Source organism: Lasioglossum baleicum, chromosome 6 (assembly GCF_051020765.1).
Source record: "Lasioglossum baleicum chromosome 6, iyLasBale1, whole genome shotgun sequence".
NCBI lineage: Eukaryota > Metazoa > Arthropoda > Insecta > Hymenoptera > Halictidae > Lasioglossum > Lasioglossum baleicum.
Window position 1 is genome coordinate 9,794,219 of NC_134934.1, and position 23,717 is coordinate 9,817,935.

Consider the following 23,717-nt stretch of genomic DNA (forward strand, 5'->3'; position numbering starts at 1 on the left):
AGAGAGAGAGAAAGAGGCGAAGACAGGGAGCAACGGGGGAGAATCCCGCACACGGATTGCAAACACATGAGCAGCAGGCGCACGTGCGGCCTTGCCGTAATTGAGCTGGTACAACCAATCTGTACTCGTCGGGGGCGGTTCTCTGGCGTTGGGGGGTTGGGGCGCGCTGCACAGGGACTGGTTGATACGCGCCGTCTGGAGGAGGAAGAGCGAAGGGTGGTAGAACCGAACCACTTGAAAAAGCAAGCGAATCTACAAGCTCAGCCGCGACATCGCGGTGGTGGCGACGGCGGAGGCGGCGGCGGTGGTAGCGGCGGCACTGGATGAAATCCGCGGCCGACTCCGGGCGTTCAAATCACGCTCGATCGCGGCGGAACCCGCTACTCTCGCGTCCATTCTCCTCGATGGGACACGATCATCCGTTCATCCGGGTCGCGTGAACGAACCGCGTCAGAGATCGATCGATCGACCGTGACATTACCGTTCGGATCGCTTCTACCAGCACCAGCCGGAAGAAAACAAACCTCTAAAACATACATGTTCGTCTCGTGATCTTTCTGTGAACAATCGTCGTCTTCCGTGTGACTATGACTCGACCGTCTCCGATCGGTCTTCGAACAGCCGAGTCTTCGAGGCGGTATTCGAGTTAATCGAGTCGTTGAACCCGCCTCGAGAATATGTACAGCCTGTACAGAGCCTGGTTCGGCGACAGTGTCGCCGGAGACAGTTATTCCAGGCTCCAGGAGACTCTGTCGCCACCGGACACCGTGGTTCGAGTGGGAAACGAAGGGGAACACCAGTTCGTCGCTCACAAGGGAGTCCTCGCTGCTCACAGCGGCTATCTGAAGGCTCTGCTGAGCAGCGCGTCGCCGAACGCCAGTGCAAACGCGACCGTTGGCTCTTGCAGCAATCTGCCAGCAACGGCCATCGCGGTCGCCGCTACCAATCTTTCGGGCCAGTCGCCAAGACCGGTTACCTCGGTCTCGGTCTCCTCTATCGGTAAATAACTGGGCACTCGACTTCAACCCTGTCGCTACGGGCACGTGTCCCGCGACTGATCGCTGCCGCGAGCTTTCTCCGCGACCCTATGGTGGTATTCTTGCAAATACAGCTGTTTGGCTCAAGAACACAGTTGATAAAATCACAAATTTTATTAGTAGACCTTTATCATTTATTACGAGTTGATACCACACACGGAACCAAATAAAAATGTCTTTCTTCCGCTAATAATTTGAATAAGTTGATAATAACAGACCGACACTTTCAAATCCCTTTTATCTTTTTATTGTTTTCGGTAGGTGCAAATTATTGCACTTCGGTAGGTGCAATTTGCTGTTCATAGATTGAGAGTTTTAAGTTTGAATTCGAAGCGGAAGGACTTGCCCTTCGGTAGAGCACATGGTCCTTTTCTAATTTTACTACGTTTTTATTACCTCGCTTTGATTTAGTTTTACAAAGTTTTACTGTTACACCTCACTTTTGACCTTGATTTTAAACTAACTTCTCGATGAGCCAGAGGCTTGAAATTTCTTATTCCAAAACTTTGAAACAAGAAACGTCTTGGGTTAGAAAAGATTACTCTGCAATCGTGCCAATTATTTATTTGTTTCAACTTCATGGAGCCTGGAACTCGAAGAGTGACACGTTCATGTGTGATAGCGGCAGGGTTAGTTCGACTTTGTTCTCTGTGGCTACCTGTCCCGTTCGGTGAGCGTGAACAGTGCCATTCAATTCTCGAAGGAAAGCGGGCGTATCGTGACAACTGTGTTACGTCCAACGATGCCTGGGTCTACTTTGACCCCTGTTTGTTTCTTCCACGCAGTAACTTTAGCATTGTACCTGATAACTCTGTTGATGCTGGTGCGAAGTTACATTCATAAATGTACTGCATATCAAACGTGACAGTTTGCTATTCGAAAATATAGTTTCCAACATCATAGAGGACTATTTCAAAAAAGGATTAAAACAAACATCCTATTAGTTTGCACCAAAATCATAAATGTACTGCATCAAACATGACAGTTTGCTATTCGAAAATATAGTTTCCAACATCATACAGGACTGTTTAAAAAACAACAGGATGAAAACAAACATCCTATTAGTTTCTACCAAAATAAACCACCAACGAACAAGAGGCGGTCTGGAAAAACGTGTTTTCTCTGCAGAATGGCATATTCCATAAGTGTCGCCACAAAAGTGCTTTTTTAAATGATTAAATAAATATAAAATAGCAAGAATCTGAATGATCACCTCGCTGAAACGAAAGAAAACGCTATCAATTTCGAACAACGCGAACCCAATCGATTCGTTCTTCGTCAAAGAGAACAGTCAGCCGAAATTTCGTTCTGACTTCGTTCGTACGACACTTAGACCAACAAAATAAGCTAGAACATGGGGGTGGTTGGTGGACCCAGGCAGCGCGTGGGCGAGGGTTGCGAAGGGAGCAAGACGAAAGAGTCTATCGGTCCGTCGAATGGTAACTTGCAGGCGGAGAAGCGTTCGCGCCGCTGTTGAACTACATGTACACGGGCCGGCTGGAAGTGACACTGGACAACGTTTACAGCGTGCTGTTGGCCACGCATTTGTTGCACATGCCCGGTGCCCTGGAGCAGTGTCGAGCAGCGTTGCTGCGGCTCCGGGCACCGCCGCCTCTGCCGACACCGATACCAGTTCCGGTCCCGGTGCCGGTAGCGCCGACCTCGACGCTCACCTCGACGTCCATGTCGATGTCGACGTCGACGCCCGGCGCCGGGAACATCCTCAGACCGATCCCGAACAGGTTGATGATCGAGCCGAGCATTTGTTGGCCGGCGACGTCGCTCTACCCACCGACCGCGCCGCCGCCGGCTCCTGCATCCATCGGACTGTCGCATCTACCACGACTGCAACCCTCGGTGCTGATGCAGTCGACGGTACCGCTCAACGTTTCCGTGGTCCCGACTTCCGTCTGCCAGGACACGCGCTATAGGTTCGAACCTGTTTCATCTGGACTCGCGTTAGCGTCTATTTAAACTGGAGGGACGATGGGAAAAGCCCGTGATTCGTTCGTTCTCGTGACCAACTCGAGGATATCTGGATTCTAGCCACCGTGTGAAAGTATCTTCAGTGATTTAGAATGAAAATTTAGAATGAAACGCCCTCGTAGTGTTGAGCTATCCTAGCCAATGCGTAAAAGCCTCTGGATATTAGGATACCTGTTCGAAGAAGCTATGGCGCTTTTCACGGATTGTGCCTGTGAATCCTCCGCCACTGTGCGCTGGTGCCAAACGTTTTAACCGAAAAATTTCTGTTAATCCGTGGTAAACCGGATTTGAAAGGATACCGCGAAGTGGTGTAAAAATTGTTAGCTAGACGAGTTCAAATGTAAAGTTAAAATTCGCGTTTCCTTGGAACTCGAGTATCTCGAGTGCCTCACAAGTATCCTAATATCTTCAATATCGATGCATGTTACTCAGTTAGGTATCGCGCGTGTTTCCAGTGTACATCAATCTCTTATTAACCCACCATGACGTTCTGCCGGTACCTCTTGTCGAGTGAAAACGGAGACAGTGGATTGGGATTTATTACGCTTCTAATATCAACTTTGCGCATTGATTACCGGTCCAGATGCCCAGATTAGTCAACCCCGCAAGATATAGGACGAGGTCGAGTGCGCGCTTGGCACTTTTGCGCCGACAAAGATCAAGAAAGACCCCAGCTAAAAATCGTGAAAGCCGATAACAACGATACGCAAAGAGTAGCAAAATTGCCAAGTGCGCGCTGGACCGTGCGAGTAGAAAGTCGACACGCTGAAAATTTGTTTCCAACAGCGAGGTGCCCTCGCCGAAGCCGTCGCCGTACCAGCTGGACAGGAGCCGAGGTCCGTCGAGAGAGAGCAGCAGACAGAAGTCGCCGGAGAATGTGGCGAGATCGTTCGCGGCTGCGGCGGCGTTCACAGCGTTCGCGTGTTCCAGCGCGACGAGGAGGCCGGTGTCGCCGTCGCGATCGGTGTCGCCGGCACCGTCTTCGGAGTCGCAATCCTCGATCCCGTCGAATCGGAGCAAGAAGTCGTCGTCCGAGTCGTCGGATCAGCGACAGACCAAGGAGGAACGCGTCGAGAAGCAGTCGAAGAGCGGACAAAGACGAGGGGGTTCCCCGTTGTTGTCTGTCGACGACGGAGGGGTGGCTCGCAGCCGAACGAACGAGACGAGCTCGACGGACACGGACCGGGGGTGCAGCAAATCGTCGAAGAAGAAGCGCGGCGGGTCGAGTTCCGGGAATGGGAACGAGTCCTCGAGCGGAGTTCTTTCCGTGGTGTACGACGTGGCGTGCTGCGACGGCCCGATCAAGTTCCACCGCGTTCTGAACGAGAATTACTCGTCTACGGCGAGCTGCGGGTCGAGCGCGGTGTCGCAAGCGAGGTTGCAGAGGTGCTTCGAAGCGGAGAACGCGTCCAGGGAGAACGACGAGAACGGAGGACCGGCCGGAAACGGCTGCGACCCCATCGCCATGGCGATCGACACCGATGCTGGCAACGCCGGCGGAAGCTACACCTGCGGATACTGCAGGCACACCTTCAAGTCGCAATACTGCTATCGGAAACACACGAAAAGGCACTTGCTGCCGACCAGGCTGAACGAATCCGCTGTCGCCACCAGCCAGAGGCAGGAAGTTCAAAGGAACCGGAGAGAAGTCAGGCTACTGGACCTGAACGTACAGTACTATCCCTGCAAGATCTGCGGCTGCAAGTTCCCCAGCTACTACTTCGTACACAAGCACCGGAAGCTGTGCCACGCGAACGCGGACGAGAGGCCACAGGCGGAGGAGGCCAGCGGAACCGGGGAGGATCGGGAATCGACCACCGCGTCCAACAACGAGAGGCCGTGAACGTCGACAAGGTGCGAGACGATTTATGCAATTTACTACGAAGAGTAATTCTCGAAGATAAATTCTCCCTCGTTCGTTCTGTTCGCAAAATGCGAGACGAAGAGTTTATCGATTCCCTAATATGTATTTGCATTAATTATTGTGTATCTGTTTCAGAAATTCTACAGTACCGGATGAGGATGACTTCGTTCGAACAAAACATTTATGGTCACCGAGGGTCTCGAGTGCGACGCTTGCAACGCAGAAACTAGCTACAATGACTTCCGTAAAATAATGAGAACATTGTCGAACTGAATTAATTAAAGTACCGTCGTGAAGTGTCGACGTCTATGTTTTCTCAGTGTGTACATCCCTCCCAATCGTTCCGATCGCGCGATGTTAACAGTAGAAAAATAAAATTATAGATTACTTTTCATTTGAGCGCGACGTACTATACTAATGCATTCAATGACACAATACTACCACGGTTTTTGTTAATTAGATATTGTGGAACAACGATGTATCGCTACTAAATCCATCTTTGCAATACAATAATGTTAGAAAAATATTTTATTCGACTATGATTTTTCATTTGGCTAGATATGTCTAATTAAAACAAACCCTTGGTTTGAATAAATTACTATTAAAAGATGGAATAGTAAATATTGTGTACGAGTCAAAAAAATGTTGATAGTATAGAAATTATTGAATAGATAGTTTACAGTTCATGAAAATTTCATTCAATTTTTAAAACGATTTGCTGTACTGTGAATCGTGGAATAGAATGATGTATTTTTTTTCAAATGAAAAACTTGTAATATTCCGAGAATTATAATATAGTCACCCGCGCAGCTTTGACCAGGCATGTTTCAGTATTGTGGTAGTTATTATGACCAACAGCGTATAGGTCAAATTTCCTGTTTCGAGAAACAGGTTGTAGTCACAGGTTCATATCATTATTTAATGGATCACATAATGTTTGGACACAATTATAGATGTAACATTTATGTTCTATATTTTGAATAAACAAAAAGCAATTTCATTATGTTCTGTTGCAGTATACAATGACGTGTTGTAGAGTCTAAATTGAAGTATAGATACATTGTATATTTTGCCACCCAACGCAATGGTTTAAGTAAGGAACATTTCAAACAAATTACTAACACGTTGCATGCAAATTCTGAGCATACAAATACCGGCATTAGTTGTTAGTTACTTGATTACGAAGCTTCCACCTTATAGCGTAACACAGCTATTTTTTCAGTATTAATAAATTGATATTCAGTGGCACTTATTTTGAAGATTTTATTTATTTATTTTATTGTTCGTGCTCTACATCACATTGATCGAATATTTGTGTGGCATTCCTTCGTTTTTTCCATCATTTAAGTAACTATGTGACAAGTTGAAAATTGAGCTTCTAATTCAAATACCAAACATAGAAATCACATCTACAGTCCTAATATTTTGTAATCCACTGTGTAACTACAGGGAGTCCCAAACATGCTGTACCTCCTTGAAAGGGATGATTCATAAATTCATTTGAAGTAACTTCTTCCTTCGCGAGAATCTTCTCCGCAGCTTCGTTAAGGAGTTATTAAATATTAAAGGAAAAAATGTCTTCAAATGATCTTAGCCTATCCCTTTCAAGGAAGCACAACATCTTTTGGACACCCTGTAAATCATAAGTTATTTGCGCTCGAGCCAGATCTACACCCTTAAGTTCCATCCAGAGTCGCCAGATTAAGACTCGTGTCCCCGTTCTACCTTCCCCTTCTACGACTGTTGTGCACGTATCCGATACTGGCAGAGAGAGGCTAACTTTTCCCCTCAATCCGTGCTCCCTCCCCGCATCTGGCGACTCTGGTCCCATCCACTGTTGTGCTCTTGTGGCGCAGAATTCGCGAAGCTCGTGCATCGGCGTCGCCAAGAAAAAGAGGCTGCTAACTAGTGAAATAATTTAGTTTGAATGAAACTTACCGATGGTGTCCATCGACTGGGCTTCCTCGTCGCTAGTCTCCATAGGCGTAGCATGGTTGTCCTTCTTCTTCTCCTTTATTCTGCTGGCGGCACCCGCGCCGGTCACGCCAGCCACGCCACTGCTGTTCGCCTCCCTGCCAACAGGCTTCTTTTTGTTCGAGTCTTTGAAATCCATATGTATCGCCGTCGCGTTCGTCGTGTTCATCGTGCTCGTTGTGTTCACACTCAACGACGACGACGACGTCGACGACGATAATGTGCTCTTCCCGTCGATTCTGCAACAATCGATCACCAACACGGTTACGCTAGTTCCTCACGGTACACTCAAACATTATTTTGTGTAACCAATAAACCCGTTTATTCGTGTATAACTGATAAATCGGTTTATTCGTATGCAAAATATTGCAAAATGATTTGTAACCCGCGAGCAGCAATTAAATTCCGCAATTTCGGGGGACAACAAAGCATCTTAAACCTCGATCGCCAGCTAGATCAAGGGCGAGCCGAGTATGCTTGAACAACAGTTGCTTCACGACTTTAGGCGATAAGTTATTTCGATAATATCTCGTTAATTATTACATTTACGACGTTCACATGTCATAGATCTATACATGTGTACGTAGGCCATTCCATTTGAAAAAGAAAAACATTGTTGTTCGTAAGATCTCGGAATATATGACCTTGAGATGACCTTCACCCACAGAGGTGTACACCTAGATACTTTTTCAATGAGAGCAATTTTTACATTGAGAAATGCTTGTTCTAATGAAATCTACTTTCTTGAAATTGGTCTGTAATGATATGACAATTTGCATAAACATACACAGTTTTCAATAAGCATAATGAAGTATTTTAACTGCTAATAATTGTGCGCTCGTTTACTTCATCATAATAAGACTGGTGTATCCGGTGTGTCTTTGTATTTGATGCCAAATAGAATTTTGTTTCTAGTACTGTGACCTAGCACGACCTTGGATGACTTTGTGCTGGGGTTAACGAATTCGTCACGCAAGACATTATCAGATTATAGAGCAAAAAATGTAGGGTTCCATTCAACAGTTCTCTTCAATAGTTCTACCAAAGCCAGTCAGGATGACTGGTCTTTAAAAAATATGTATAATAATAGAATATTTTTATATTTATTGATTTATATTACTATCTTATCGGATTCGATAAACAAATTATTGAATACTTTTCTACTTAGAGAAGTAGCCATGATACAAAATTACTTTGATTCTGAATAAATTAAACAAAAATAAAATTCACTATAATCAATTATAAGAGTCATCACATCATTGCGGGAAAGAAATGTAACATGAAGTAGGAATTTTAAAATGAAATTGTAAAAACAGTCATTTTGACTGATCTGGTCCTAACCTAGAACGCCAACATATACATCGGAAGATGTCCCCCCGCGGAACAGAACATTCTCCGTTGAACCGTTTTTCTTTTTCGTATTTCTATTCATTTCGAGGAAAACTGAATTGAAAACTGAACACTTTACAAAAACTACCCTGTACAAAAATCTTGGTATCGGCCATTATAAAGCTCAACGAATAATTCCAAAGAGTAAAACGGACCTTTTGCAATAACCGTTCTACCGAGAATCGCTTCGATGCGTATATACGATTTACAATTTTTTAAATGGACTGGTTCGGTCATCCCCCGCGTCGAAAAGTATCGGGCAACGTTCAGCGGAAAATTAATATTTCATTTCAATTTCAATTAATCGCTTCCGAAGGGAAGAGCAGCCGTTCCTTCCGATTTTCATGCAAACCTGGGATCAGATTTTCAACGATCAACTCAATTTCGATGATGAATGCCTACGTAAACATAATCCACTAACCAGCAACCATTGATTAGCATTACAATCTGCTAATAACCACCCTACCATCCCTCGCTCACCGCCACTCTGCTTCCATCCACCCCCGTGTTCCCCACCACAACCGACCACCCCATTCCTCTCATCCCATCCCTGTACTTCCATCAATTGCTTCTTTTTTCCAAGAACAGTTGCAATCGTTGCCACTGTTACATTACTAAGTAAATAGTGGCAGGAGAGAAAGTCTTTCTCTCCTAAAACGACTTCCGACATTCTCCCATCTAATATAAACACAAATTTTACAATAGATTTATCAAACAACCTGATCATTACTCGATTATATTTAAGCGTGTGCGCCCCGTAAGATGTGATTCTACATAAGAAAAATAAATCAAAAATTCAAAATATGTACTATTTATTTATATGAGGCTTTGTTTTCGAAAAAGTCGTAAGAATCGTCGAACATGTCTGATCATGGCCTATCAATTCTACTTGCCAACTCTATGCACGCAGTTTCTTGAAAACGAAGCCTCATATGTTTACTTTTTTGTGGCACCAGTTACCAATCACACTGTATAACCTCTAAACAATACGTGACGATCGACGTGTTCGTTAGGATGTTCGTTTTGGATGTTTAAATTGTGTGCAACGATGATATTTGTGCAGCGATTTACGGAAAACGAGAACCCGACGAAATGATCCATTTACTACACGTTTTTCATGAAACCACTTGAATGGCTGTACATTTTTAAATTTCTATCTGCGAAATCTACAGACTGCACCACCGTACTTATTGCTTAGGGCTTAGAATGTTACCAAGTACTAAGGAATTTATTCTATTCTGTCATTATCTTAATTTGGTATGGTAGAACCGACAACAACAAAATTACGTTTATGACACAGGCTATTAGAAGAACTCAAGATGAAATAAAAGTATTTTTGGCCCTATTATAGCTTTCGATTCAGACATGTATGTAACATGGTAACAAAGAATACAAAACATGACCCAGATCCTTTTGTACTTCGAGCAAACAAACCAGAGGTATGCTATTGTCCACATTTTTGAATGAGCTGTCAACCCCATTCAATGATTTAAAAGTTCCAAACCTGATTATCCGAAATATTATGAATCCGAGAATCTCTCTGTGCATTTTTCTTAAGTTTCAGCAAGTATCGAAGATACAAAAACACAATCGCAAGAAAAACTAATGCATTGCTGTAAAATCTTAATTAGAGATACAATGAAATGTTATGCGAGAGCTATGAATTTGAAATCCATACATTTAAGTGCGCTATAAATACTAAAATGTTAGAAAGAGCTTTGAATTTGAAATCCATACGTTTAAGTGCGCTATAAATACTAAATAGTTAGAGATTAGATAGAATATAACGAAACACAAGTCAAATACGCGTAAAAGAACTAATAATAATTCAAGCTATCCGTAATATAATTGACACGGAACTGCCGATAATTTTCTTAGCGCCCCTTCCTCCGACGATAAGAGAAAAGATAAAAAAACATGTGTAATAATTGTACAGTGATGTAAAATGCAACTGTAAATAAACACATTACAGTTGCGCAGTGAACTTATGTTTAAAATGTTCACGCTATCTCTATTGAAAGTCGTAAACTGTCATAAACACAAACTTAACTTGTCGATACAAGCATTTTCGGCTAGAAGTTTGCATGAACCTTTTTTAGCTAGTACTTGGCCTCATTAACAGATAGAAACAATTTGGTCCTAACTTTTTTCATAGCCTGTGTTTATGTGTTAAAGAAATGATGACCGAAGATTTTAAATGTAAAGATTTCAAACATAGAAGTATATAGAAACCATTCATCATTGCCAATCCATTATGCAATCCATTGCCATGGATATATCGCTAACAATAAGTAATTTGCCTTCCAACTACCGTTTAAAAGCGTCTGCATAAACAAAGAAAAAGAATTTTCCATTTCAATCAATCCGAATGTGTAAGAGATATCTCACCTCGAACATTTATCACACAGGATTTCATTGATGGAAAAGAATATCAACGGAAACCACAATTTGTCTACATGGAGTAAATAATGGACAGGTACTCCTTCACGTTATATTTTTCTAGTTTTCAAATATGTTGATATTTTCTTCAATGAAAATGTACGTGTTTTCATCATTCTTACGTAATAATCGGAAGCAACATAAATCCAATAACCTATCGTAGTATGATGTTTATATGATTTTAAATGTGGTAAACATTTGTATACAAGATTAGACATAAATAAAGGTTTGTCACGTCGCTTTATGATTTTTCGAAAGATGAACACTAGAAATTGTAGAACGTGGCCCGGCCTTTCGTCTGTAAATTCCCGGTGTCGCTACAATCCCGAGTGTTCATCTTTCGAAAAATCATAAAGCGACGTGACAAACTTTCAACACTTTTCACACTAAAGAAACACGTATTCAGATCATTCTATCATAGGTTAGTGAATTTTTCTTTGCCACAATCAACACACCACCATGATAAAAGAAATTTTTGCAAACAAATAGTATTTCCTCCGACTGATTATTGTTTCCCCTCAATACCTAAATATAGCTTAGCAGGTAATTTCATAAAGAATCCTACATGTCACGTTATATCAAATAAACTAGTGTCTTTTGTAAGCAAAAGAATCGATAAATATTTGTTACATACAATATAGTCATAAAGAAGAGTAATTAGCCATCATATGCTCCTTTGATCAATGTTCTTCCCTTTCCTGCTTTAGATATCGCAAAAGTTTTATTTCTCTGTGATTGTATTGTAGACCAGTATGCTTATTTAACAGTAAATCTACCATTGCCGGTCAAATGACCGTCCATAAATGTTAAATTTTATAATTATTCAAATTATGACGTTGCTTATATCGAAATTAATTCGATAAATTTCTCTATCCAGCACATATTCCAATAAAAATTGCACGAGATCTAAATAAATCGAGCCTTGTCATTTTTATCAGCTAAGACATTTTTAATCGCTTCCAGTGCTCGGTAGTTTTAGTGTTAAACTATGAAAGTATGGATGAAACACAATTGGTCAAAATATCTGTTTTTAAGAAGCCTATGACGGTTAATCTGGAATTACAAGTTACTGTAAAGACAATAGTTTTCCCATGATATCACCTGCTGTGTTAATATAGCATAGCCTACCAGGTAATTTCAAGCTGTTTAAGCAGAAACCGTCTACAGAAAGAAGATATACGTACATCACTTTAACATCCTTCGCGGATGCCGTGTCAGAACTCAATTGTGGCTCTTCCTTCACCTCCACTTTGACGAGATTCGACTCCTTCGGCTCCACTTTAATTTCCTTATTTTCTTTGTTAGTTTCTCTGTTATCCTTTACACTAGATGTGATCGACGAAGTGACACACGCTGTCGTGGTACTCAATATCGATGTAGTTGCCGCTGCTGTTGACGTTATCACGGATTCTGTTGTTAAACATGTACTTGACGTTGCCGACGAAGAACTCAAGGAAGTCGCCGATGTGGTCGCTATCGTTGACGTAACGGACGCTGACACGTTCGATACGGTTGAGGTGGTAGTTGTCGTCGTCGTAGTCGATGCCGCTGTCGAATTATTCTGAGGATTTTCTTGTGTTTTCTGTTGCTGCTCGCGCTGCAGCCTCGTCGTAACACCCGTAGTTAGAATATCTATAGGTCCAATACTTGAACTGGTATTATTTACCTGAAACAGATCGAGACATACACGCATGAAGCACCTATACATTCTTAAAAATGTAATGTATGTTAACGACAACAGAATTTTAATGTGACTCACTTTATTATTAGGATTGTTCCGAGTGCTACGTGTTCGTTGCCGCGACTTTCGCAATAGCTGCTTATAATTTTCTGCTTTTTTAGTGAGGTAGTAATGATGCACGCAATCTGGAACGGACTTATGTTCTAAAGATTGAGCTATCGTTCCAAAGTTCTTAGGATGTTGTAAATATTTTTCTTTAAACAATTCGTGCTCCACAGAACTCCAAACGTTGATTAACTTCCGTTCACTGTGAAGAGCCTCTAATTCTTCTGGCTGAAGCAGACCGTTCCGATTCTGAAACGCGATTCGTCTTTGTTTCGTATCCAATAATAACGGAGGTATCACTGCGTACGAACGCATTTTTTTATCTTCCATCTAAAAAATAGTTATGGGGAAAAGATTATCATGATTATTCTGACATGTGACTCCAATAATTAAAATTTAATAGCGATTAAATAGCGATAAAAGACTTGTTTTCAAATTATTAACAGTAAACAGATCTTAACAGCTAAGCCCGATCATTGTCTTTGTCTCTTGCACGATGTAATGCTTCCAGTGTTTACAGAGCAGATAGATTTTTTAGTACCACGCCGTTGTCAGGTGACTGCACAACATTTTTTCAATGATACGAATGGTCATCCATCATCATTGTCACGAAATTAGTTCAAATGACACGTTCACTACCAGCACACATATGTGATGTGCACGATCTCGTAGTGTAAGTGAAAGTAATCGAATTAATTTGATATATATGTATATACTATTATTTAACAGCATAGTCCACGACTTTCCTTTGCTAAATTGTTCTAGAATTTCATAAGGGAGGTACGTTACATTTAATCAAACATGTTGGTAGAAAACTTGTTAACTAAAATGAATAACGGTGCTTAAAAAATGTCGAACAACGTCAGAAATTAGATAATACTTATGGATGACCACCAGTATCATAGTCCATTGATAATCACATTAACTTTTCGCTCGAGACGCCGAGGGCACAGCAGAAACTTAGTGTGGTTGTTATTACGTTAACTGTTAATAACTTGAGAACAAAATTAATTTTCGTCTTTTCTAGCCTGGAGAATCACACCATAAAGAAGACGACATGCAATCGAACATGCTGTTGTGTATATTATTACATAAATTCTAAAGGGTGTTCTCTACCTCTTGTTCTTGAAGGCCGTCCATAATTTCCTCTAGATCAGCTTCACTTTTAATGCGAGCACCAACTCTATTGAAACGTTCTTTGTCTTCTCTCTGTTTTCGCAACTCAGGGAACACCTTCTCGAAGAATTCGCGATTTTTCGCTTCCTTCGATTTCCTTTTCTGCGTCGCCTCCAATCGTTCGATCTTACGATGCCACTCCTGCACCAAAATGGCGTACGTTCGAGACTGTTGCCGATGGAGGGATGCTCGTTCGGCGTGTTCCCGACGAAGCCTCGCTATAAGCTTAGCTCTCATACACGTTTGGTGCTTCGTACGATTTTCTTGGTACACACTTGTATCCGACGGTTGATTATACAAAGGTAGCTCCACTTTCGGGCCCAGCCTCTCTAGGAGTCTATGGGCTTCCTCCGCTTTTCTCTGAAATCAAAATTAAATATAAATTCTGTGGTCAAGTGTTTCTAGAATTCTGAAAATCATGCTCGAGCTTCTTCGCTAAATGTCTTACCCTATTTTCAGCATAAATCTTTTGTGCCAGAGACTGGTGCTTTGGTTGCTGCGATTGTTCCTCAACCGGTCGTTTAAGACCACTGGCTTCTAGAGGTTTGTTCGCCGCCTCTTCTAGTTCTTTCAGCTTTTTCCGAAGCTTATTTATCTGAGACTCTCTCTTCGCAATCTCTCTATCGACCTTGGCGATCTGCTGCAGAAGATCATCCTTGGTACTCCTAAATTGCACGTCTTCCTGCGTGTTCGGTTCCGGAAGCGTGGGAGAAATAGCTTCTGTTTGCGGCGTATACGCAGCGGGCTGCTCCTAGCAGAAAATGCTCATATAATACTGCGATACACCGAAGACATATTTCGAGGTAAGAATACAGGCTGGCTGAAAAGTTCCCGGAATTTTTTAAAGCATTTCAGCAGCATAAAAATACCGCACAAACGAATGAACACACACTTGACCGAATAATAAGTTTTATGAATTCATGAACAATGAAATTCATTCGTTTGTGCGGTATTTTTATGCTGCTGAAATGCTTTGAAAACTTCCGAGAACTTTTCAGCCACCCTGTATATGTAGTGTGATAATTAGACTGTGGATCTATATGCAAAATAAAATTTGTATGCATCAATTGCAAGCTATGCAAAAGTTTGTTTCGAGCTAAATCAAAATTTATTTTCCTCCTTAATGATTTTAATATGTTGCACCTATACATTTTTGTTATGAATTGCATAAAATCCACAGTCACCTAAGAGAACGACAAATATAAAGCTATGTCCACACAGTTGTTACGGATGACGAACAGGTGTTCTACCCTAGATAAATCTACATAGCTGTTTAGTTTAGTTTAGGGCCCAAACATACGCACGACCAACTGGTCGTTGACAAAATACGAATGTTCACTTGAAGGGTACTGACAAGTACCACCCGTCATTGCAGGCCTATATAAGACCTTGCATTTCTACTTTCGTGGGCTAGTACTGTCGTAATCACGAATCGTGTCGCGTCGTGCTGCATCTCGGAAGTCAACTACCAGTGAGACCGGGCTAAAGTTCCCTTCGAATTAAAGTTTAACCGTATAGATTCCGCGAGTTCGGTGTAAAATCTATTAGGCAGTAATAAGGTTGCTCCGAGACCCCCCCCCCCCCCATTGCCAAGTGTCAACACCGTGCATCTTAGTTTAGGTAATATCATCTTTCAATTCTTTCTATTCTAAATTCAATCCATTCGCGACAATTACACAATTGTAACACGAAGTATTATAGTAGAAATATATTTGTGTTCTTTGATAATATTAACGCAAATTCATTAAACCTGATTACGCATCAAGTTCGTTCGCGACATTCCAATTGTCCAAACAGAGATTTATCCAACCTAGTGGCTCCCCAATTTTGCATTGGGTTCGTCCACGAAAACTATACTATCCTAGTGGCTCCCCAGTTTCGCATTGGGTTCGTCCGTATCCTAACAGCTCCCTGATTTCGCATCAGGTCCGTCTGTGCTCTTATCCAACCTCCCAGCGGCTTCCCAATTCCGCATTGGGTTCGTTCGCGTCGTTATACAACCTCCTAGCAGCTTCCCAATTTCGCATTGGGTTCGTCCGCGTACCTTAACTAACAAATTGATACCATGTTCCTAGGGTCACTCGAGCTGCTCGCGGTCCTGGCTCGTAAAACAGTACAAAGTAATCTCGCAAGCCTAGTTCGAGAGGCAAAGATGGCATTTGAACCAACTGCTAATACGGCCGCATAGAATATTTGCCTAAATGTAGTGAATAACAGACCGCAAGACATCTTTGATGTCAAGAAACCGACATTCGTCAACTCGACGTGAGGTAGTCACACCGCAAGGCTGTCGCAAAACTGCGTGTAAACATAGCTTTAGATTCTGTGCGTATGCCAGAATCTACTACTCCGTCCGAGTCCAAGGACGTTTCAGTATCTTAAAAATGTTCAAAATTCGCTTGAAACTAAGCTAATTTGCAGTTGAAATTTTAGGCGCAACCGTAAATGGGTCACGTCACGCGAAATCGGATACTTTTCAGAGTATTATTTTGGATTTTGTTCGACTCTGTATCGCAAAAGACTCTTCGAAATCTTAAAAATTATCAGTTTTACGGACGTGTAAAATAAAATGTCATTAAAGTTAGGATATAGCCCCAAGTGTCCTCATTGCGGACCCTGCTATACCTGAAGAGCTCTTGTACCATGTATACGACCACCACTCTTTGTTAATAATAATAATTGTTGGAAACATTTACTATCATTGCCAATGGATATCACGAGATAGTGATGAATATGTTCCATAGGGAAGTAACGGCAGAGAACGTGAAAGAAGTACATAGTGGGTTTCCTTTATCTCGAAAAATTGAGATATCTCGTGAAAGATTGTACTAAAAATTGTTTGATAGGGGGACATAACACCATTTTTTTACAGGTTCAGTTCTTCATGAGCTATTTCAAATTTTCGAGGCAAAGAAAACGCCCTGTGGATTAAAGACTTAATGTTTCGTTATATATTGTTTTATAATCAATAACTATAAATGACCTACGATCTTCTTTGGTATAAACTATAAACGATGAAGTCGTTTTTTTATCGAAATAATAGTAATATTGTAGGACATTTATTTAATTATTGATTAGAAAACATACAATGAAACATTAACTCCTCAATCTACACTTCTTTCACAATCTCTCCCATCGTCTTCCAATAGAACGTGTTCACCACCTTCTCGCGATGTTCATTGAGCAATGATAGTAAATATTTCCAACAATCAGTATTATAGTATTTATAAAAATTCAGTTCTCCCAGTGATTTATAACAATATTAAATTCTGTGTATAAGAACGCCAGGTATACCCAATTAACGCCTGCTATGAAAACGAGTTTACCACCTCAACTCTATATTAATTTCAAAACGCACGCGCATGTACTCGATACCCACCCTAGTGTCTATCCTGAGTGGCTGCTGCAACTGTACCACGTGCTCTTGTTTACCGCAGGGGTCAGCAGGCGATAGGCTTTGACAGCGAGATTGCGATTGGGACTGTAACTGAAGTTGCGTTGGTTGGGCCAAACGTATTTTCTTGAAGGGCGGTGCCTCCTGCAGATTGGCTATCTCGACGGCCGTACGAGTGCAATACTGATCCGGTTGGACGGGCATAAGACCCATTCGTGAATTTCTCGCACTGGTCACGTGCTGATAGTCCGAAGCGGCCGTCGGTGAAGCTATCGGCGTCACCGAAGCAGGCGGCAGAAGAGATATTCTCGGTCTATCCCCTCTACCACCAGCCATGCCACTACCTACACCGCTATTCGTCGCATATTCGGCCGTAACTACTCCAACACCGACTCCAATCTGCGACAGAGGACTACTGCTCACGTTGATAGCGATCCTCTCGTTCACCTGTAAAAACACCAACACGATCAAAATCCATCCTTTCTCTCAATTCTGTTTTCACATTCGGCCGTCTTATACTTTCTTTATCCTCTCAAGCGTTTCATTCAATTTATCTCTTGCCTAACCTTCCCCGCGCAAACCTATTTCAAGAAAATCGATGACCCGGTTCAAGAGGACAGACGGTACGTTATCAATATACCTAGAACCCCGTCATACATTTCTTGCACTTCAATCATACCTCGAATGGCTATTTATCGCGCACTCTTTTCAATATTCGTTCAGATCATATTTAAATTCGTTATCTTAGTTATCGATATAAAGAGAAAAATGTTACAAATGTTTCGATCTTACAAACGAACTACACTAGGTAGCACACAGCGCAACAATTGACGCGATACAATTGTATCTGAAATGAAGTAATCGTTATCATATCAACAAGTGCTTAAATCGTCACTTTCGCGTAAGATAAGAAAGGATCAATAACAGGGGAAAGTCAAGAACAAGAACGAGCCACTTATTACATTCTTTTTTCTATAATACCTTCTATCATTCTTCTAGAACCTTCTAGTCATTGTTGTCCGAAAACGTTCTACATATATCGTTCTTGTATACACTCGGCCAGCTGTTTCCGATCCAATTCGAATAATTTTTATCATTGGATGCTCGCATTCGTTGATCGACAAAACAGAACGTGGCATTTATCACGCGATTGTTTTGGATCGAGACGCGCGGCTGATTAAGACCCCGTTCAGACATGGCGGAATCCGCGCGATTTGAACCGCGCGGACCTTACTTACATTAGCGTATATGGATTCGTTCACACGCATCCGCGCGGTGAAAAAATCAAAAACAGAAATCGCGCGGTTTCCGCGTCGTGTCTGAACGAGATCTTAAACAGTGAGATACCTACATTTGTGGTGGCGCTGCGATATACATCCCTCGTGGCGTAAGCAGTTCCCGAAAGCGATGGTGGTGGCGTTTGACTAACTGTGGGTGGATTGGCAGGCACCGCCGGGGCCACAGGCGCTGCTACTGGTATAGGAGTTGACGCCGACGAGGCCGACGTGACCACCGTGGCTACGGCTGGCACCGAGGCCGACGTTGGCGTCGGTGGATACGGATGGATGTATCGCAGACCACCAGCCATTGGTACAGTAACGTAACCCCCTGGTGCACCACCCACTGTACCACTCCCGGCACTGTTGCTTCCCGCGCTGGTACCACCACCGGTACCACTACTATTCCCACTTCCGGGTGGTGCCACGTTCCCAACGGCCCCAACACCAGCTCCGGACCCAACGACACCGGTTCCACTGTTCGTGCCACCAGCGTTGTTAACACTTCCGCCGCCGCCGCCGCCACCGCCACCTCCACCGCCACCGCCACCACTGCCACCGCCTCCACCGATTGAAGGACCTCCAGGAGTGTTACTGCCAGCTGTCCCAGCTGCCGCTGCCGCTGCCGCCGCTGCTGCGGAAGATGCGGCCGCACCACCTTGGACGTACGTCACGCCTGCTCCTACTGTTCTCGGTGAGACAGGACTGCTGCTCTTGATGTTTACGTAACTTTGCGGTGACCTGAAATCATTACAAACCAGTCATCATCATTGTTATAAGACAAAGTTTCGAAGTTATGGTTAATACATTTAATTAACAAAATTGTGTCGCCACTAAAGATGACCATAATCTTATTTGGTTACCAGCAAACGATTATCCATGAACGGAATCTTTTTTTTTTTTCTTCGTTACCGGTCATCATTATCGATGAACAGAATTTTATTTTGCTTAAAGCTAATCGTTATTCACGAGGACGAAGTGTTTTGGTTACCACATAATTTTTAAAGCGGAAGGGTGATTAATGAAATAAATAGAAATATTACTTTTACGTGTAACATAGTAATTTAGGATGAAGTAGACTGTGGGGATCTTTATGCACAATAAAAGGTGTCTTTTATTCAAAAGTTGATTGTAAGAAACCGAGATTAAATGAAAATGTACTTTCTCTTTTAATCATCTTAAAAAGTCTAAAATAATAATCATTTTCGTTTTGCATCCGATCTATTAATTTTTGTAATAAATGTAGAAAGTAATGACCTATATGTAGAATAAAATTTACTCGGTAAACCAAGCTACAATTGTGCATGCAGCACCTGTTGTGCAGAAAAGCTTATATGCGTGTTAAATCAAATATAGCACGTATATAAGTAAATATGAGTGTACATGTCTTCTACTTTATTCTTTTCACATTTCATATATTTCTATAAGAAAAAAATTTCAGTGACTTATATCGGTCGTCAGTAACCAAACAAGTATCCATCATTCAAAATGGCAATTTATAATCAGAATATTAAACACATTAATATTATTTAATCATTTTACAACTAGCATCCGTTCGAATAAACCTTAATTTTTGCTCAATTACCCTTCCCAATAATATTTGAAAAATAACTGTTATTATCATCGACATCAGTTGTTAACACAAGTTACGATTCTGGTTAGATAAACTGGAGAAATTAACACATTACAAATAGACATCACGTGATCCCTCGTGCGTTAAGATAACTGTTCCGGAATCACGAGATGTCTCGCTCTTGTTTCCTCTACTGTGTATCGTGTATTGTCCGCAGGATGTAAATCAATTCGATCAAACTGATAGTTTGTTCATGGTCAGCATTATGAAAATGCGCGGGAATTCGGAGTGCTGCGAAAAGACATTATGGCGCATGCGCAGAACAGCGAGTAGTCGTTCGTTTCGGAGTCATATATATTTCTCTTGTATTCACGAGCTGGTGATTTCAGAAATCTGATAGCAAATATTAAAGGAATGAATAATTCGATGCCTGAAATAACATTCTCGCGAGAAGATAAAATATCCCGTGGAGCAAGTGCATAAGAAAAGCTGATGGTTGACAAACCAATCGCGTCACGCGATAAAAATATGATTCATGTAAAATCAAGCATCAACTATACATATGCTAGAATAGTAGACGGACGACCTTTCGGCGTTAGTTTGTCACATGTGGCAAAACACGGCACGCATGCGTCATACGATATAACGATATGCGGTGTCGCAGTATAGCACACATCATGGTTCCGCGTGCCGGTGCATCGGTACCTATTCTGTGTGGAATCACTGCGCATGCGTTGAACATCACAAAGGGTGAATGTGCCTGTCTGCTTTCGTAAGGCGACGTTGCTATCGCGATGTTGCCGGATCGTCGTACACATTCGACGAGTTTCGACAAGTGTTTCTAGCATTATTTTATAGCGAATCCCGATCGAAGTTTAATCAGTTCTGATCGACATTGCGATATGTTACACTTTCTTTCTAACAATCAGCATTGTGTTCTTCGCGATAATGAATACACCGGGAAAACTTTTTATACCTTATCATATTCTTTTATCATGTTCCATAATATCTAGAAAATGTAAGCTCGTAAGCATTCAGACGTTGACAAATTTGCCGTCGTCATGCTACGTCTAAATTATATGAATGAAAAAGATGAATAAATGAATGTAACGCTGAATTGAATTATATTATCTAACAACATGTTTTATGCCGTGTTTATAAATAATTATAATTCAGAATTAACCCAGTAACACTTGTAAATACTTGGACACCTTATGAATTTCCCTAGATTATGAGTTCTTGATGATGTAACGGTCAGTGACCCCCCTCCTCCTCCCACTTCTAAAATCTTCTGCGTACGATGTATCACCTACTCTTTTTCCCTTTTATGAATGATGCTCATACGATTAGAACCTACATTCGAACTTATCTCGCCGAGAAAATGATATAACTGCGTAGATGTTCATAAGGCTTGTTTGTACCGCTTAATGTACTCGTCAAGATATGAGTACTTGCGTTAATTTGTAATTTTTAAAAGCAGCACGCGGAAAGGAATGTCTCTTTTTCGTATATTAGAAAAAAAATATTTCCAAAACAAAGGAAAATGTTTTCGATTAAATTTGTATTGTTTAAATCGTTTTTTTTTTATAAAGAAAAGAGTGTAAATATCGTTCTGCTTATACTTTACTGTCTTCGCCTATTAAGTGTGTTTCTGTTTACAATTATTAGTATTATTTCTTGAGCATATTTTATGATAAAAAGTTGTGCATTTTCGTCATCACCGCCATCTTTTATTCCCTACCATGCGACCTACTGTTCGCTTTCTCTTTCCTCGTTCAACAAGTTTTCATATTTATCGATTTTTTATTCGGAAAATAAATGATTTAGTTCTAGGTGAAATGTGTGGCAATGCATAACTCTAATTACACGCACTTCACTGGCATAATTCAGTAGAATTTCAATCACTCTTCAAATATAATTTCGAAGTATTTAATAAATACGACGCTGAAACATCTAAACAAAGCATTTCTTTATGAAGGAATTATGATGAATTCCTTCGTTAAATTTATTTTACTCCCACCAGCTGTACAGAATTACTGTATGTTATGATCAAAATTCTAATACGAATACGTACACAACCTCGCAAGTACATATGTACGTTTGTAAACTTCTGACGACAAACCTAACCTAACTTATTTTTCCCGCGTTCTATAGTCTATTTAATTCAAGACCCGTGCCAATTCCATAATCATCGCGTGTTAAATATTGGAAATGCTAATTACAATTCTTTCTCCAAATTGAATGTACTGGCAACAACATATTAAATGATTTTGTGTAACTTTAATGATAACGTATGTTTAAAAACAATGGTTCTAAGACTGAATACAAATCAGCATTTGAAAGAAACAATTATCGTAATAAAATCAGTGAAAAGCTAATATAAAATATATTAACAAAGAAAGCCTGATGTATTTACTCAAGTGCGAGTCCACTCTGATGGAATATTAGATACTATGAAACGATTAAATACATGTAAGAGAAGTTAAAAAGAAAACACGTATACCAGAAGAATAAAGAACGATGCGAAAGAATAATTCTGAGGACTTACTTCATCACACAAACGGGCAATCTCGAGTTTCAAAGAAATTTTTCCTTTCCATGTGCATTCTCTATTTATGTATACGTCCACTATATCGCTTTTACAAAATTTACAAATTCTCGTTAATATATCCGTTGGAATATGATGCACAGCTATACATTTGTACTTCGAAGTAAACAATAAATACAAAATGTATCCTCACGAGGTTAAAAATCAACGTTGCACGTTGACGTTTGAGGTTAGAATCGACAGGTAGCAGTAGTAGTAGAATTGGAAGAACGCATGCGCAGTAAACTGTACGTATATTGTGTATCCAACTTCAATCTTTTACCCACCGCGTATTTCAACTTTACATTTTTCAATTCGAGCATATACAATGCGAGTGTATGATACGAATCAGATGATTTACAATCTAATTCCATACGATGGATATGTAAAAAAAAAAAAATGTATGCAAACAAATTTTAACTGACCCACTTTCCCAGAAATTCAACACTGAAACTCGGAATCCATACTGTGTATTTCAATTATTTTTGTAGTATATCTCTAGAAAAATATTTTCAGTCATAACCTAACACATCCATCTAATTTCATGAACATTCTACTCGTATGCGAGATTGAAACCGAGTACATCGTCTTAAGCAGAACATGTTGACTATTGCTCTACCTAAAATGGCTGATGATTTCTTAAAAGAACATATTTACTGAACTTTCCTGACTCGAGTTCGCTGGCCGAACGAATCATGGAAGCATTTTCCATTAAGAATGTTTGCCATTTTAATTACAACATCGAATACATAGTCATGCAATGCGCGACTGTGTTAGCGAACACACGTACAAGCTTACCTGTGTAGTTGTACTGGAGTAGATCTCGCGGGTAAATGTTGGTTATGGGAGACCGGTGGTTGGGTCTGACCCCTGCCGGGGGTCGACGTTACGCCGACGAGAGAGTGGCCATGGGGCCCGTGAGGATGACCGTGGGGGTGGGCGTGTGGGTGTGGAGGATGAGAGTGGGGGTGAGGATGATGATGGTGATGCAAATCTGCCCCCACTGGACCCACAGGGCCCACTGGACCCCCCACCCCCAGTCCGCTCACTACCTGGACTTGCTTGCCCACTGTCTCCATCACCCCTAACGCATTGTGTACTGAAACAAGTCCCGTCAAAATTCATTTCAAACTTTGCATTTTTCATTTAACTTTCATTTTTTTATTTAATCCGCATTGATATTACAAAAAGGAATAGCGGAGCCGAACTCCGACAAACAAAATTCTATTAAATAA

General features: G+C 41.4%; 2 protein-coding genes across 12 annotated transcripts in view; one reads left to right on the plus strand and one right to left on the minus strand.

The window, feature by feature from the left end:
• Window positions 1–23,717, minus strand: part of Smr (nuclear receptor corepressor smrter) — a 66,628-nt gene that overhangs the window by 35,346 nt on the left and 7,565 nt on the right. For 9 of the 11 annotated variants that reach the window (XM_076426037.1, XM_076426036.1, XM_076426033.1 and 6 more), the window contains 8 exons: window positions 23,281–23,581; window positions 18,397–19,063; window positions 17,031–17,492; window positions 14,100–14,402; window positions 13,592–14,011; window positions 12,449–12,805; window positions 11,874–12,355; window positions 6,826–7,100 (listed from right to left, as the gene is read on the minus strand). In XM_076426037.1, coding sequence (XP_076282152.1) covers window positions 6,826–7,100; window positions 11,874–12,355; window positions 12,449–12,805; window positions 13,592–14,011; window positions 14,100–14,402; window positions 17,031–17,492; window positions 18,397–19,063; window positions 23,281–23,561 — 3,247 coding nt within the window. In that variant the 5' untranslated portion in view covers window positions 23,562–23,581. The remainder of the gene's footprint in view (window positions 1–6,825; window positions 7,101–11,873; window positions 12,356–12,448; window positions 12,806–13,591; window positions 14,012–14,099; window positions 14,403–17,030; window positions 17,493–18,396; window positions 19,064–23,280; window positions 23,582–23,717) is intronic. The other 2 variants (XM_076426042.1, XM_076426041.1) reach the window with 2 other exon arrangements.
• LOC143209837 (uncharacterized) lies at window positions 263–6,131 on the plus strand. Its single transcript, XM_076426043.1, has 4 exons — window positions 263–999; window positions 2,488–2,968; window positions 3,810–4,877; window positions 5,023–6,131. The coding sequence occupies exons 1-3, from the start codon at window positions 678–680 to the stop codon at window positions 4,864–4,866; spliced, it is 1,860 nt and encodes a 619-aa protein (XP_076282158.1). The 5' UTR covers window positions 263–677; the 3' UTR covers window positions 4,867–4,877; window positions 5,023–6,131.

What these genes read in the sequence shown, in the direction of transcription:
- LOC143209837 (XM_076426043.1), top strand. Translation starts at nt 678, where the DNA reads ATGTACAGCCTGTACAGAGCCTGGTTCGGCGACAGTGTCGCCGGAGAC. An exon ending in GGTCTCGGTCTCCTCTATCG is followed by an intron (nt 1,000 to 2,487) that starts GTAAATAACTGG and finishes GGTAACTTGCAG; the next exon opens with GCGGAGAAGCGTTCGCGCCG. An exon ending in TGCCAGGACACGCGCTATAG is followed by an intron (nt 2,969 to 3,809) that starts GTTCGAACCTGT and finishes TGTTTCCAACAG; the next exon opens with CGAGGTGCCCTCGCCGAAGC.